This window comes from Candoia aspera, chromosome 3 (assembly GCF_035149785.1).
Source record: "Candoia aspera isolate rCanAsp1 chromosome 3, rCanAsp1.hap2, whole genome shotgun sequence".
Taxonomy (NCBI): domain Eukaryota; kingdom Metazoa; phylum Chordata; class Lepidosauria; order Squamata; family Boidae; genus Candoia; species Candoia aspera.
In genome coordinates, this window is record NC_086155.1 from 135454940 (window position 1) to 135467818 (window position 12879).

The 12879-nt window shown below is 40.0% G+C and overlaps 1 protein-coding gene across 2 annotated transcripts in view; it reads right to left on the reverse strand.

Moving 5' to 3' along the window:
• The window catches only part of WRNIP1 (WRN helicase interacting protein 1), a 41309-nt gene that overhangs the window by 7599 nt on the left and 20831 nt on the right, over positions 1–12879 (reverse strand). For both annotated transcript variants that reach the window (XR_010067623.1, XM_063298810.1), the window contains exon 4: positions 5713–5936. Coding sequence is in view for 1 of the 2 variants with exons in the window: in XM_063298810.1 (XP_063154880.1) it covers positions 5713–5936 (224 nt within the window). In the remaining variant the exon portion in view is untranslated. The remainder of the gene's footprint in view (positions 1–5712; positions 5937–12879) is intronic.

A 12879-nucleotide genomic window follows, 5' to 3' on the forward strand; every position in this document is an offset into this window, starting at 1 on the left:
GATTGCAACATGTAGTAATCAGTGCAGATTTTAAAACCTGAACAGTACACATATGGCCACATCTTAATATAAAGAGAATAATCTATATGACAAGGATATAACCAAGAGTTCAGTACTTAGAAGTAACAGCAATGGCCATATATATTTTAGTTTCTGTCCAAGGGCACTGCCAGAAACAGGACAAGATAGACTATTGGCCAAATTCTGTAAGGTTCTACACTTGGAAATGGATTAATTGCTGCTGCAAGTTTGAACGAAAAGGGAAATATTGTAGTTTTGTAGTAACGTATGCCCCTTTTATTTGTTAGAGTTGCATTTTGCACAAAGCTTAAAGTAGTATGTATTTCCCTTACCATAAGGCTCACTCTGTGTGCCACTGGAGATAGTCCAACAAGTTTTACAAAATATAGGTAAGAAAAGCTAGCAACAGACTAAAGCTTAGTACTGAGAAAGTTAGAAATATCCTCATCATATAATTAAATTCTAGCACATAACTAATTTAATGCAAGCAGACAAGCCTAATCCTCAAAGCACAATCTACAATTTCAAGCTCACTACAAAGACCAGAGTTTGTGATACAAAATGAGGTCAAGGCACGAATTTAGCAGGAGGTGGTATCAAATTAAGAATCCTTATATGCAGTTATATGCAAATTGTCGAACATAAAAAAATCACAAAACGATTTCAATCATTCAGATTGAAGTAAAGTCTACACAGATACTGTTAGCATCGTTGTATCATTTTTAAAAGAAATGTCAATACACTGCTGAAAGTGTTCTAGGGGAAACTTACAAAATACCATGTTATTCACAGCCACAAATAAAGCCATTTTATTCCACTGCCACACTGATGTAGGGAGAACTACTATGTGTTATCCTATCCCCTCAAATGCTGTTCCCTTTGAGATCATAACATGGGTTACATTCACTGCCAATCTCCTTTCATTAGTTTACGGTTGCAGAGCTGCGTGGCCTCTTCCTATTCTTGTACCTTTTACTGGAACAGGTGCAGGGACTCTGCAGAAAAGCCAGTAAGAATCAGGCCAACTGAATCAAGCAAATGTCTTTTGGGATCATGGGAATGATCCAGTTGGTTTCTTCCACACATAGAAACACAGGGAGCAGCATTATACTGACTAGTGTACTTAGTTTTAGCCACTGTGAATTGTAAACCATGTTTATGTCTTACCACTGGATCTAAAACTAGATTCTGTGGCTGACCCGGCAAACTGCAGATTAGGGCAATGTGTGAAACCACCTGCTGATCATGGGTAGACCTAGGCCAGTATTACTGATACTGATAACAATGACTCTTTAGGGCAGAGCTGGCACCCTTCTTCTGCAGAGGGGACAGAGGCCATGCCACACCATTTTCTCCTCCTCCTCCTCCATCTCTCAGCTTGCTTTCACCAGCACCAGGTGGGGACCTTTTTGCTCCCCCTGCACAAAGTGACTGGCAAAGCCATTGTCAAAATGGCTGCCCAAGGAGGTAGCGAGTACTCCCAAGAACAGCCAAATGGATGGCCACTCTCTCATGGGCCAGGTATACATATTTCTTTTTGAGAAAGAAATATATGCGCCGGATGATTTCAGCCCATAGGATGTAGATTACTGACCTCTGCTTTAGGGCATCAGGCAAGAGTTTCTGAAGCCCTGGAAGCCTGGGAAGTGGCAGGGACCGAACATAGATCTTGTGTCATCAAAGCCAATGTTCAATATTGAGCTATAACTATACACTGCATTTAAACTGGGACTTTATTATCTTACGGACTTGCTCCCAGATTTACTGTATGCATTCATTTTAAAAACTGTAACTTGCTTTGAGAGTAACGGTGGGTATTCTTCTTCTGAATATTCTAATACACCACAACTAAACAAGAGGCAGTTTCTTAAAGATTAGTTCTAACGTGAATAAAATTCTTATGAAATAAATAAAATTCGTATTAAAAAAAAAGTTGCAATGTGGACTCTAAAACCATATCTGAAAACTTTTTGTACAGTATTCTGTTACATTAAAATCCAGTGCTCTATCTTGTATTTGGAATGGACTTTTCTTAAAAATTTGTTTTTATTGCACTATGATTAACAAACAGTATTAGGTAACTAAATTAACATAAATTCAAAATGCACAGAGGGAAAAAAAGATACAGAAATACAAACAAATCTACTAAAATGTAAATAGACAGGTACTGTACATTTACAAATTTACTGTAAATGTAAAATATTACTATATTATAATCTATTGCTATTGAGGTAAGCCATAAAATCCATCCAAAATTGATAAAATTTTGGTTCCTGCCTCTGATGTCTCATTATTTTAACTTTGTAATTTTTTCTAATGTAGCAATTGAAGAGCCTGTTAATCCACATTTCAACTGTTACATTTTCTAGAGTTTTCCAATGTTCAGCAATTATTATTTTAGCTAAAATTAGGTAAGTTCCTTATTTTTAAGCTTGAGGTTTGGTGCTGTACATAAATGCAGCAAGCCTAACCCTGGGATACATCCAGTTCTTTGTTTAGTGATGATACTTATCTCCCCACAAATTTTAAGCCAAAAGGGAATAGCCTTTTTACCCATATCTCATTTTGTAATATCTAGCATTGGTCCTTTTGAAAATATTGGTTCACTGAGTTATGCAGATCTTCCAAACGTTGACACATTTCATTATACAATATCAAAAAATTACATTTGTTAATATTACCACTGATCTTATCAGGAAAGTCTAAGTATAGGGAAGCCCTGAAGCTCATGGTGGCAAATACAAGTTTTCCAAAATTGTAATTTTTACTTGAAAGCTCAAATTTTATCATTGGCAACAATTACTGTCAGTTGTTTCACTTTGTTGATTTTTGAGAAAATGTCTGCCAAATATCAAGTCTGAATAACCACAGTTTGTATATTGTTCTTCCAAGAAAAATGGTGTTCCATTAAAAAAGTGATTAGTTTAGCTCACAGCTCAAACAATCACACAAGACTTTTCCTTGAGACAACCATCATACTTCAGAATGCAGCAGAAGTGCTTCCTGTGAGGTTCCAACCACCCTCTGACTCAGAAAATGAAACTCTTTCTGAGTCAGAAGGGGAAACAGAAACTTACCAGGCAGAAACCCAGAAAGCAAAACCCAGAAATGACTCAGCAGTGTGGGAAATGTCGCAGATGCTGATTGGCCAGTCTTCGGAGGATTTGAATCCTCCCATCTGTGCTCGAAAACGACGTGCAGAAAAGCGTGCAAAAAAGGCAGCCCGATTGGCTGCAGAAGGAAATAGGCGTGCAAAGGATCAGCATAAAAGGCAGATGCGCGAAGAGCAAGCTGCCAGACACAACAGATCCTTCGAGCTCGCAGAAGAGTCCTTACCTGCATCGGAAACCTTGTCTGTAGCTGGAGGGGAATCAGCACCAGTGTTTCCTATTGGAGAGGACTTGTATCCTGCAACTGCTGCCACAGAGGATCTTCTCCCTGCTGAACCCTGCAACCTCAGCCTCGCGTCCAGCTTCAGACCTCTTTGTCGCCATTCTGCATGTTCCAGGCGCGCTTCCAGCCTTGCTTTGAACTTCCAGTTTTCCAGCTTTGCTTTGAGTTATCAGCCTTGTTCCGAGTCTCCAGCCCAGAGTCTCCAGTCCAGCCTGAGTCACCAAGTCCAGTCCAGTCCTGCCTCTAGAGCCAAGCCTCGTCCAGTGGTTCCAGTTCGGTCTTGCCCAGCTTCCTGGTGCCAGCCTAGTTCAAGTGGTGTTCCAGATCGCAGACAATCGTCTCAAGTTCCAGTAGTGCCACACGCCCTAGGTTCTTCCAGCTTTCCAGCTCCCGTCAGCAAATTCAGCTTCGCTGTGTTACCACAGTCTCTTCCTGCAACCTTGCCAATTCCCCTGTTGTTACCCGGCTGGTCTTGATCAGAACCAGTCTACCTCTTGACTTTAAGGACTTATTATTGTAAATAGTTATTTAATAAAGAGTGTTTTGATAATAAACCTGCCTGGCCCCCCACTAATAATTTTTACTATTTCATGAATGACATTCTTAAGTGAAACTGGCTTTTTTTTTTTTAACCGCAAGTACATGGCGGTGAAGAATACTATGACTATTAGTACAGTTTTTGCTGCCACTGCCTTGATTCACGCTAAGGCACCAGCGGTTTTGCCCACCGTTGCTTTTGCACCATCAGTGCAAATGTCAACATGGTTGTTCCAGGATAAACAATGAGATTCCAAAACGTTATTCAACATTTTGAAGATTTCAGCACCCCTTGTGTTTGTTGCCAAGCACTCACATAAAAGAGTATCTTCTTTTATTATTAGTTGGTGCTGATATCGGACAAATACAAGCAGAGTAGCAAGTCCAGCCACGCCTGTAGATTCACCCAACTGGAAGGCAAAAGTGCAGTTCTGCAGATGAGGCATTAACTTCATGTCTGCAACAAAATCTTTAATTTGACAAGTTACTGTATCATTGGAAAGTGGCACTGCCGTGATTTTTTTTACTGTCTTTCCGTCCAGCAGGCATTCAGCCATGGCAACTGTGCAAGGCTTTATTAGTAAGTCAGCTATTATGTGTGCTTTTCTGGCCAATCCAATGCAAGAAGAGGCTTCAGTGTCGTTTTCATTTCAAGTTTGAAAAGCTGTAACAAACCATTTTGGGTTTTTAAGCAGCTCATCGTGTCTGCGTTTAAAATATTCAATTCCTTTTTTTTAAAGTGTGAATGATTGTCTCCAAACGATGCTGCAACTTAACTGGTACCATAATACCATTTGAAAATATTCTGTTACATAAGACACATTCGGCGTTCCGTGAGTCATGCTGGCCACATGACCCGGAAGTGTCCTATGGACAACGCCGGCTCCAAGGCTTTGAAACGGAGATGAGCACCGCCCCCTAGAGTCGGACACGACTGGACTTTACGTCAAGGGAAACCTTTACCTTTACCTAAGACACATTGAAGTAAATTATTGATATCTATAAAACCGACGGAAAGATAGCTTTCTTAATATTTCTGTTTCTTATTTACAGTTTCACCCAGTTTCTTTGGAGGTTTTGAGTAATAACCTAATCAGGCCATAGCATTCCCCCCACCAGTCACTTACTAAATTACATGTAGAGGGAAAAAAGCCTAAAACAACAAGCATCTTAAACTGCACTCTTCGTTGCTTTTCTTGATACCCTCCTGAAAAGCCCTTTGTGGGGTCAGGATACTTGAAGGACCCCCTCTTTCCAGTGGTCTCTACCCACCCTGTCAGATCTGTCAGGAAGAGGGTGCTTTACATCGTCTCAAAGAATGCCATCTTGAGGGACCCTGGAAGCGTGCCTTTTCTGTCATGGACCCTGCCCTTTGGAACAACTTATTGCCTGAGACGAGATTGGACTGGACCCTGCTGGCCTTCCAGAAAGCACTGAAACCCTGGGTGTTTGCCAAGGCATGGGGGTGGGAAGTTAGTGAAGCCCAGGGGAGTTGATGTGATTTCATGGTTTTCATCCTCAGCTGCCATTTTTTAAAATTGTTTCTTGTATGTTTTAATGCTCATTTATATTGTGGTTTCTGTTTCGAAACTTTGTTCACTGCTCAGAGATAAGAGGGGCATCTAAATGAATAAATAAAAGTTATGATTCCCTTGATAGAGAAAATATATACAAAAGCAATTCTACAAAAGTGCACAGTTGTCACGAGTATCTGGATTCCTTCCCAGTACCACCATAAAGGCTGTTATATTTGCCACTCACCGGCTCGATCATACAAAATGTGGGATCGTTGGAGGCCTTCCTTCACATGATCTTCTGTGATGACCACTCCTTTAGCCAAACACTCATGGTTATTATTCTGATGGGAGGGGTTAGTTAACCTTGCCTGGACAGCCATCTGGAGCCCGTTCAACCCAGTTCTTGCATCACCATCACAAAGGTAGGCAAGAGTGCTTATTGCTCTTCCTTCGATGCATACACATAACCTGAAATAAAAATGTAACTTATTGCTTCTCATCAGGATGGCACATCTGAGTTCATTACACATTGTTTGTTCATAAAGCCATGTTTTTTTATCCTGGACACTGAGAGCTAAATAGACTGAGGCTTTATCCTCATTATTCCAACTATTACAGAGACTTTACCAAGAGTATGTAATCAGTCCCCTAGGCTTTGGCATCAGAGTGTGAAAAATATATAATGTAGTCATGTTAAACATTCTTCTGAGTCTTTCTTTGCCATTTGACAACAAACAGAAGATACAGAGTTAGTAAGCTTTAATCTATACACAGTCACATTCAGACCTGATTAGAGAGTCATTCCAAACCCATGCTAAAAATAGCAACCTGAAGCATATTTTGTCCTGAGCTGAAACAGAACTTACACCATTAGTTGCATTACTTATTCAGTTAAATCTGAACTGAGGCAAAAAGCTAAACAGTAAGTAAATATCAGGCTGTAGTTACACGATGGAAGTTTGGCTTACCCTCTTTCCCTATACACAAAGAAATGCACAGTGAGGAGATCAAACTGTTTAGCCTGTTAGAAGGAGCGGAAACATCAGTGTAAATTATGCTACCCAATAACCATGTTCTCTTAAGTTTGTTTTATAATAAATCATTCAAATACAAAATTGACCGTCAAGAAAATAAAACAATCATCCTAAAACTTTCAATGGCAGTGAGTAAAATAGGAAGATTTGTAAAGATTACGGTCGGAATGGGATCTGAAGTTGGAGGACTTTAGCCCTTTGTCACCGTCAGAACATTGTTTGGTCATTGTAAGAGTAGTGGGCACCACTGACCTCTGCAGGGAGGAAGAACTGATTAAGAAGGGCCATGCCAGCTGCCTTCTGGATTCTGTGTGTTTTGAGTGGGCACTTGGGAGTTTCCCAACAATCTGCTGGCCAGTTCAAGTGCCTAGTAGCTCTCTAGAATATAGAAACAATGAATAAAGAGGCACTGACAGAGACAACAGGGTCCTGCTGAGCAGTCTCTCTCTGTATGCTGATCCAGGGATGCTTCTTGATTAATTGACGAGCCGTGGGAGATGAAGCAGCAGCGGAGACACTTAGAGCAACACTGGTGAAAGACTAGCAGTGAATATGAACAAACACAAGGCTTACATTGTGGTGGTAAAGGATGCAAAGTGTCAATATTTCTCCATTGTTACTGTGTTTGTAGACTGCCATCCAGTGGCCTTGTTTAAGACTTTCTGCTCCCTTCTCGCTTCCTCCAGGCTGCTGTGAATTCTTTGCTAGGCAGTTTGCAGACAAAGTCGCTGATATTCAGAGCAGCACAAAATCTAATCCCACAACAGGGGTAACATCTTTAGTGCTGGCCCTGCAAGTGAACCCAGCATTGCCAGCAGTTCTGCACTTCATTTGTGGAAGAATTTCAATGGACCACCACCACCGAGAGCTGTTGGTTGGGATGCAGCACTACACCAGTCTGACGTAAAGGTTATGGTGCTAGAATACAAACTCAGAGCCTCGGAGTTCTAGGCACGGAAGCCACCTGGAGGACTTTGGGTCAGTCCCTTTCTCTCAAACCAACCCCCCCAAGTCACAGGGTTGTTGTGGGGGAAAACAGGAGGAGGTGGCATTATGTATTGTATACCATCTTGAGTTGCACAAAATAAAGGCAGGATATCAAATCAAATAAATGAAAAATAAAATTCGCGACTTGAATACTCTTGTCCTTGCTGTGTTTTCATTCTCTTTTCTGCCCACCTTTTGTTTTCACACCCCCTAGAAGTCCCCTTTAGGAGCAAAGAATTACCTCATCACATAGTACTTTACCAGAACAAAATCCCAATTCTGTACATGAATAAGCATTTGCATGGACAAGTAGGATATTCTTAAATTTTATTAAGTGAGGTAGCCCTCACTTAATGACTGCCCTGTTTAGCAACCATTCAAAGTTGCTAAAAAGTAACTTTATCACCAGTCCCTGTAGTCATGCGATTGAGACTGCGTGCTCCACAACTGGCCAGTGTTTATGACTGTCACAGTGTCAATGGAGAAGCCAGCAGTAAAATTGCAAGTTGTGGTCACACGATGTCTCCCTTAACGATCACGGGTGATTTGCTTAACAACCAAGGTGCAAGTGAGGTTGTAAGCCCATTGAGGTCATATGATGTCTTGCTTAACAACCATGTTGCTTGGCAACAGAGTTGCCAGTCCCAACTGTGGTTGTTAAGCGAGGATTACCTGAATTCAGTTCTTTATAGAATGCCCACTTTCGAGGTGGCTTACCACACAAGTAATACAATGATAAAATAGCAGGAATATTCCAGGGCTGTTAAGAGCTTTGAATTCAAAGGCAAAAAGTGCTCTGGAGCAAGAGGAAGCCCTCATATACTTTGTAACTCCCTGAAGCAACTGCTTCTTTTCCTGGGATCACACAGCTGCCCTCCACCGCTGCAAATCTACTTGCCATATCCATCCTGATAGATCAGCCTTCTATAAAGTTGTCAAGTCCTATATACTATGCTGTGTTACTTTATGTTATATGGTGGCACAGCTGTTTGCTAGCCAATTATCATCTGAATGATTTTTCCTTACTTCTGTTTATTAGTTCAGTTCAGTTTAGTTCTGTTTTAGTTCTGTTCCTCATTTTTACTATGTTTCCTTTACATTTGTATGTCAAAACGCCTCAACGTATTTAGTTTGTGAGTTCTACAGATACAACTAGGTATCTTCCTAGTGAATATAACATGAAAGGACAACCAAACATTCTAATCTATTTTTGACTCCAACACATCAGATGCAAATTTGGGGAAAAGACTGTGTATGTGAATGCTCCATATTAATCTCTCTCTGCAGGACTGAGGCCAACAAGAGGGATAACTCCATAACTTTATCTGCACCCTGTCCTTACTTGCCACATACATAGGACTATCTTCCATCAAATGTACTGTGGGGGGCAAGTAGGCAAAGACCAGAAAACCTGCTCCAGCAGGATTGTTCCCCTCCTCTCCCAACACAAAACATCTACTACCATATGCTCTGTGGGAAGGATCACTTGGTTTGTGTATATGTCGTGTGTGTGGGTATATATGTGTGTGTGTGTGTATGGCGCATAATTTTAAAAGTATTATTTGCAAGCCACCTAATTTAGTACACTTATATTTCACCTTCGTATTCTCACAGGTATTTGTATTTGTAAAGGTGTAATGAATGCCTATTCTAAAACACTATAAGACTCATGAGCAGAAATTCAAAGATATCTGATTTATTAAAGAATAGTATGCAGGATCACAAAGAAAGCTGAGAATGATAAAAGCGCGCCAAATGCAAACTAAAAACCCTCGGTGCAAATGAGATCCCTCCCCCCGTAGAATCTTCCCAAGCTCACAATCCCAGGTGCTCCTAACGGCTTCTGCTGGTCCACGGGAAAAGTCCTTGAAGAGAGAACATAACTCAAACACATTCCATTGTAATGAACACAGATAGAGAGCTTGGTACAAGGTTTCACAGCAGCTCCCTCCCAAACAGAAACGCGCATCAGCGCCATGGCATGTGAAATGTTACAATGTACAGTGTACGTTGAAACAGTGAACATGACAAAAGGTATTTGTATTTCTATTCTCAAATACAAATAACTATATTAAATATATATGTCACCTGGTAATGCACAGCCTTTGCCAGAAGATCATTGTGGGAGGGTATTTTACCACTTACGTGTTTCTTGTAAGATGATCCAGCTCCATGCAGCTCTGTTTGACTCATCCTGCAGAACAGCCAAATTACCTAGTATAACTTCATGTATCTTTTCTCCTATATGCCAGATAAAGACAATTCTCTATATCACCACTGAGATCTCTGTGATAGAAGAATATGCTAAGAAGTTATCAGTAACTAAGAGCAGACCTATCCACTGCTCTCATCCCTGACAACATACAAAATAGTCTTAAATCATGGCTGGCCAGGAAATACAGTAGCTGCAGTCCTGATGCATCTGGAGAGAGATAAATTGGGGAAGACCATTTACGAGGATAAGGTGAGAAGCTACCACACCAAGGATCAAGGTCAAATTTTATATCAAGCCTACTGAAGCAGGTGTCCTATATCTTCCCAAGTGATTTAGGAAAAATTATAGCAACTCCCATGGTATAAACACAACAGCACTTTGTTGGACTGAATTTTTCCTGCTTGCTTCATAGTGCTTCTGCAGATTATTAGGCTGTTGTCCATTTGCTGGTTCTCATAGATGCCACTATGTTTGTAAATGAGCCGAAGCTGACTAAAAGGTTATTTTTAAAAGCAAAGTGAGCTGAGCAAGTACAGATCAGGTCACAGTACTCGTCTGAAATTAAAGCCAAATTTTTAAAAAGTTAAAAAAAGAAACAAGTCAGTTAAAAGTCTGAACTTAAAAGTTCTTGCAAAAAAAAATAAGCAAATAAAAGCAAAAGAGATCTCCATCTCTCTGGACTCAAAATGTGTATGAAACCATAACACAGTAGCAGCTGCACTGATTGGCAAAATTATTTTTCAAGCTTTTGTACTTGTCCAAATACTTAAGTGAACTTAACAGCACAAGTTACAATGAGATTCTAAGCTCTGTCTCTTGTAGAGAGACATTATGTACATTATGTACACATAAGAGCTAAAAGAATCTGATGATCTGAATTTTGCACTGTGTTGCCTTCTATGATTGCTGGGCCTGGAAGGATGACTTTATGGTTGTTGAACCTTACAGGAACATTAGTGGCTGCAACTTTGGAAATCAAGGAGAGATAGACAACTGGGAGAGCTTGGAGGATCAGGAATCACGGGCAATTGTAAAAGGCCACACCAAAACCTCAGTGTTGTTCGGAAGTCAGTAACGGAGATGCTTGTAAACTGGAGATTTTAAGGAATACATCTGGAAACTTATTCACAGGAAAGAACAAGCTTAGCCTCTGAATTTTGATGCCTCTCTCTGGTTGGCATATGTTCTGCAGGGAAGTTTGAAAAATGTTCAGTATACATAATAAAGCGAAAAACAATGTGCATGCAAATGCATCATTAATACAGATGTAGAGGCAGAACAATCTAAAGGAACGTTCTATCCATACTATCTTGTAGATGTTAACTTGTTGACCTCAATCTAGAAATCATGTACACCATTTCCCAGCTCCCTCTAGAAGAAAAGTTGCTCATTGTTTGCATATGGTAATATAAATCTATGTATATCTGGGTTGCTGATTCCGTACTATAAAATGCAGGTTAAAAATAAATAAAGTATGAGGCAACCCTACGTGATGCAAATTTTCAAAAGTTCTAAAACTTAAGAGAACTTTCTCAACAAACATAACATAAATATGAAGCTTTATTGCCTTTTCTTATCATTTCAAACTGTACATCTGCTCTTTCTACCTATGTGAAGTAACAATTGCAACCTAATCTATTTCCTAGCCTCTGATGAGATCTTCCCCACTCTCAGCTTACACTTGCACTATTGCGTATTTTTGCCAGTCTCCAAAATTAAACATAGGACGTCTTGATCACCAAGTCTTGATGTTTATACCTTGTAACCAGTGATACCTTGAGACAAAAATATACACACACAGGCAGAGAGGACACCCCAGGACCTAGCACTGGCTGACCTCTGAGTGGAATGTCAACTAAAAGGACAGGAAAAACACAGCTAATGCACCAATTAATGGATGCATCATCTGGGACATGGTTAGTATTTGTCTAAATGAATAAATTTTTCAATGAGTAGAGATGTGTTAAAGATTGCCACTGAAACAATCAGTGTTTATGCCTGTCTTGACACTCTGCTGAGCAATACAAATAATTATTTTTAGTCTAGTGTATAGTACCATTTTATGCTAGTATGTAGCCACAATGACATTCAGAATAAAACGGGGGGACAAAGTACATCTCTGTTCCTAATTGGGTATTTGCATCATATTCTCTAGGAAGTTCAGATAAGAATATAAGGGATTCACTTTAACTTCACAACAATTCTATGAGATAAGTTAGCCTAAGGATAAAACTACTGTATGTCAGATAATATTTGGTCCAGGGCTTTTGCAATATCCTGATAGCCAACAGATGAAGAGTAATGATTTCTATTGCAAAAGAATTGAATGTCATGCTCTTTCTGTACCTACCACTTCTACCATTTTCCTGTAACACCGTTTCTCCTGTCTGAATTCAGAAACTAGCCAGGAAGGAAGAGCTTCAGGAGGCAGATCATGAAGCATTTCTGCTTGTCTAGAGGAGATCTGTGCTGAAAACAAATACCCACCACAGACAGGTGTAGCTCTGCCCTATGAGAGAACTATTTGCCCCAAATCAACCACTGAACTTAAATCTGAGTTTTTATCCACAATGGGCTTTAACATAAAAAATAGTTATTTGGGCCCACTCTAGAATTAGGGCTGCAATTCCCTAGAACTCAGTCTCTCCTCTATATAAATGACTTCACCTCTAATTGTTTCTATTCTGTCATGTCCACTACACATAACTAGTTGGCAGATTGGCCTCATTAACACACAGACAAAAAAAAAAATCTCACCGCGAATTGTCCAGGAAAAATGAACTTCCCACACACTTTTTTAACAGCCTGGCTACATACAAAAATATTGCATTATTTTTGGCTTTGTCATGTCTGACTCATTTCATTATAAGACGTCTTCAATGTGTGTATCCTTCCTTCCTCTTATTCTTTTCTATCCCATCATATTCTGAGATGGGCACTGCACAGTGAATGTTGATTGTGACATATACATTACAGACAATACAGTGTGCATCTATGGGCACAACAGTATGAGAGTTGGGTGCTTACCACAAGGTAAGTTTACAGCACAGAGTTTTCTAGTCTTTGTAACTGCAGAGAGATCACTGATATTAGTCTGCTGTGGAGGTTTAGAAATCGAACTTCTGGCCATATCTTCTTTATTTCTTGCATTTCTAACCAACTTGCTCCCAGTCAA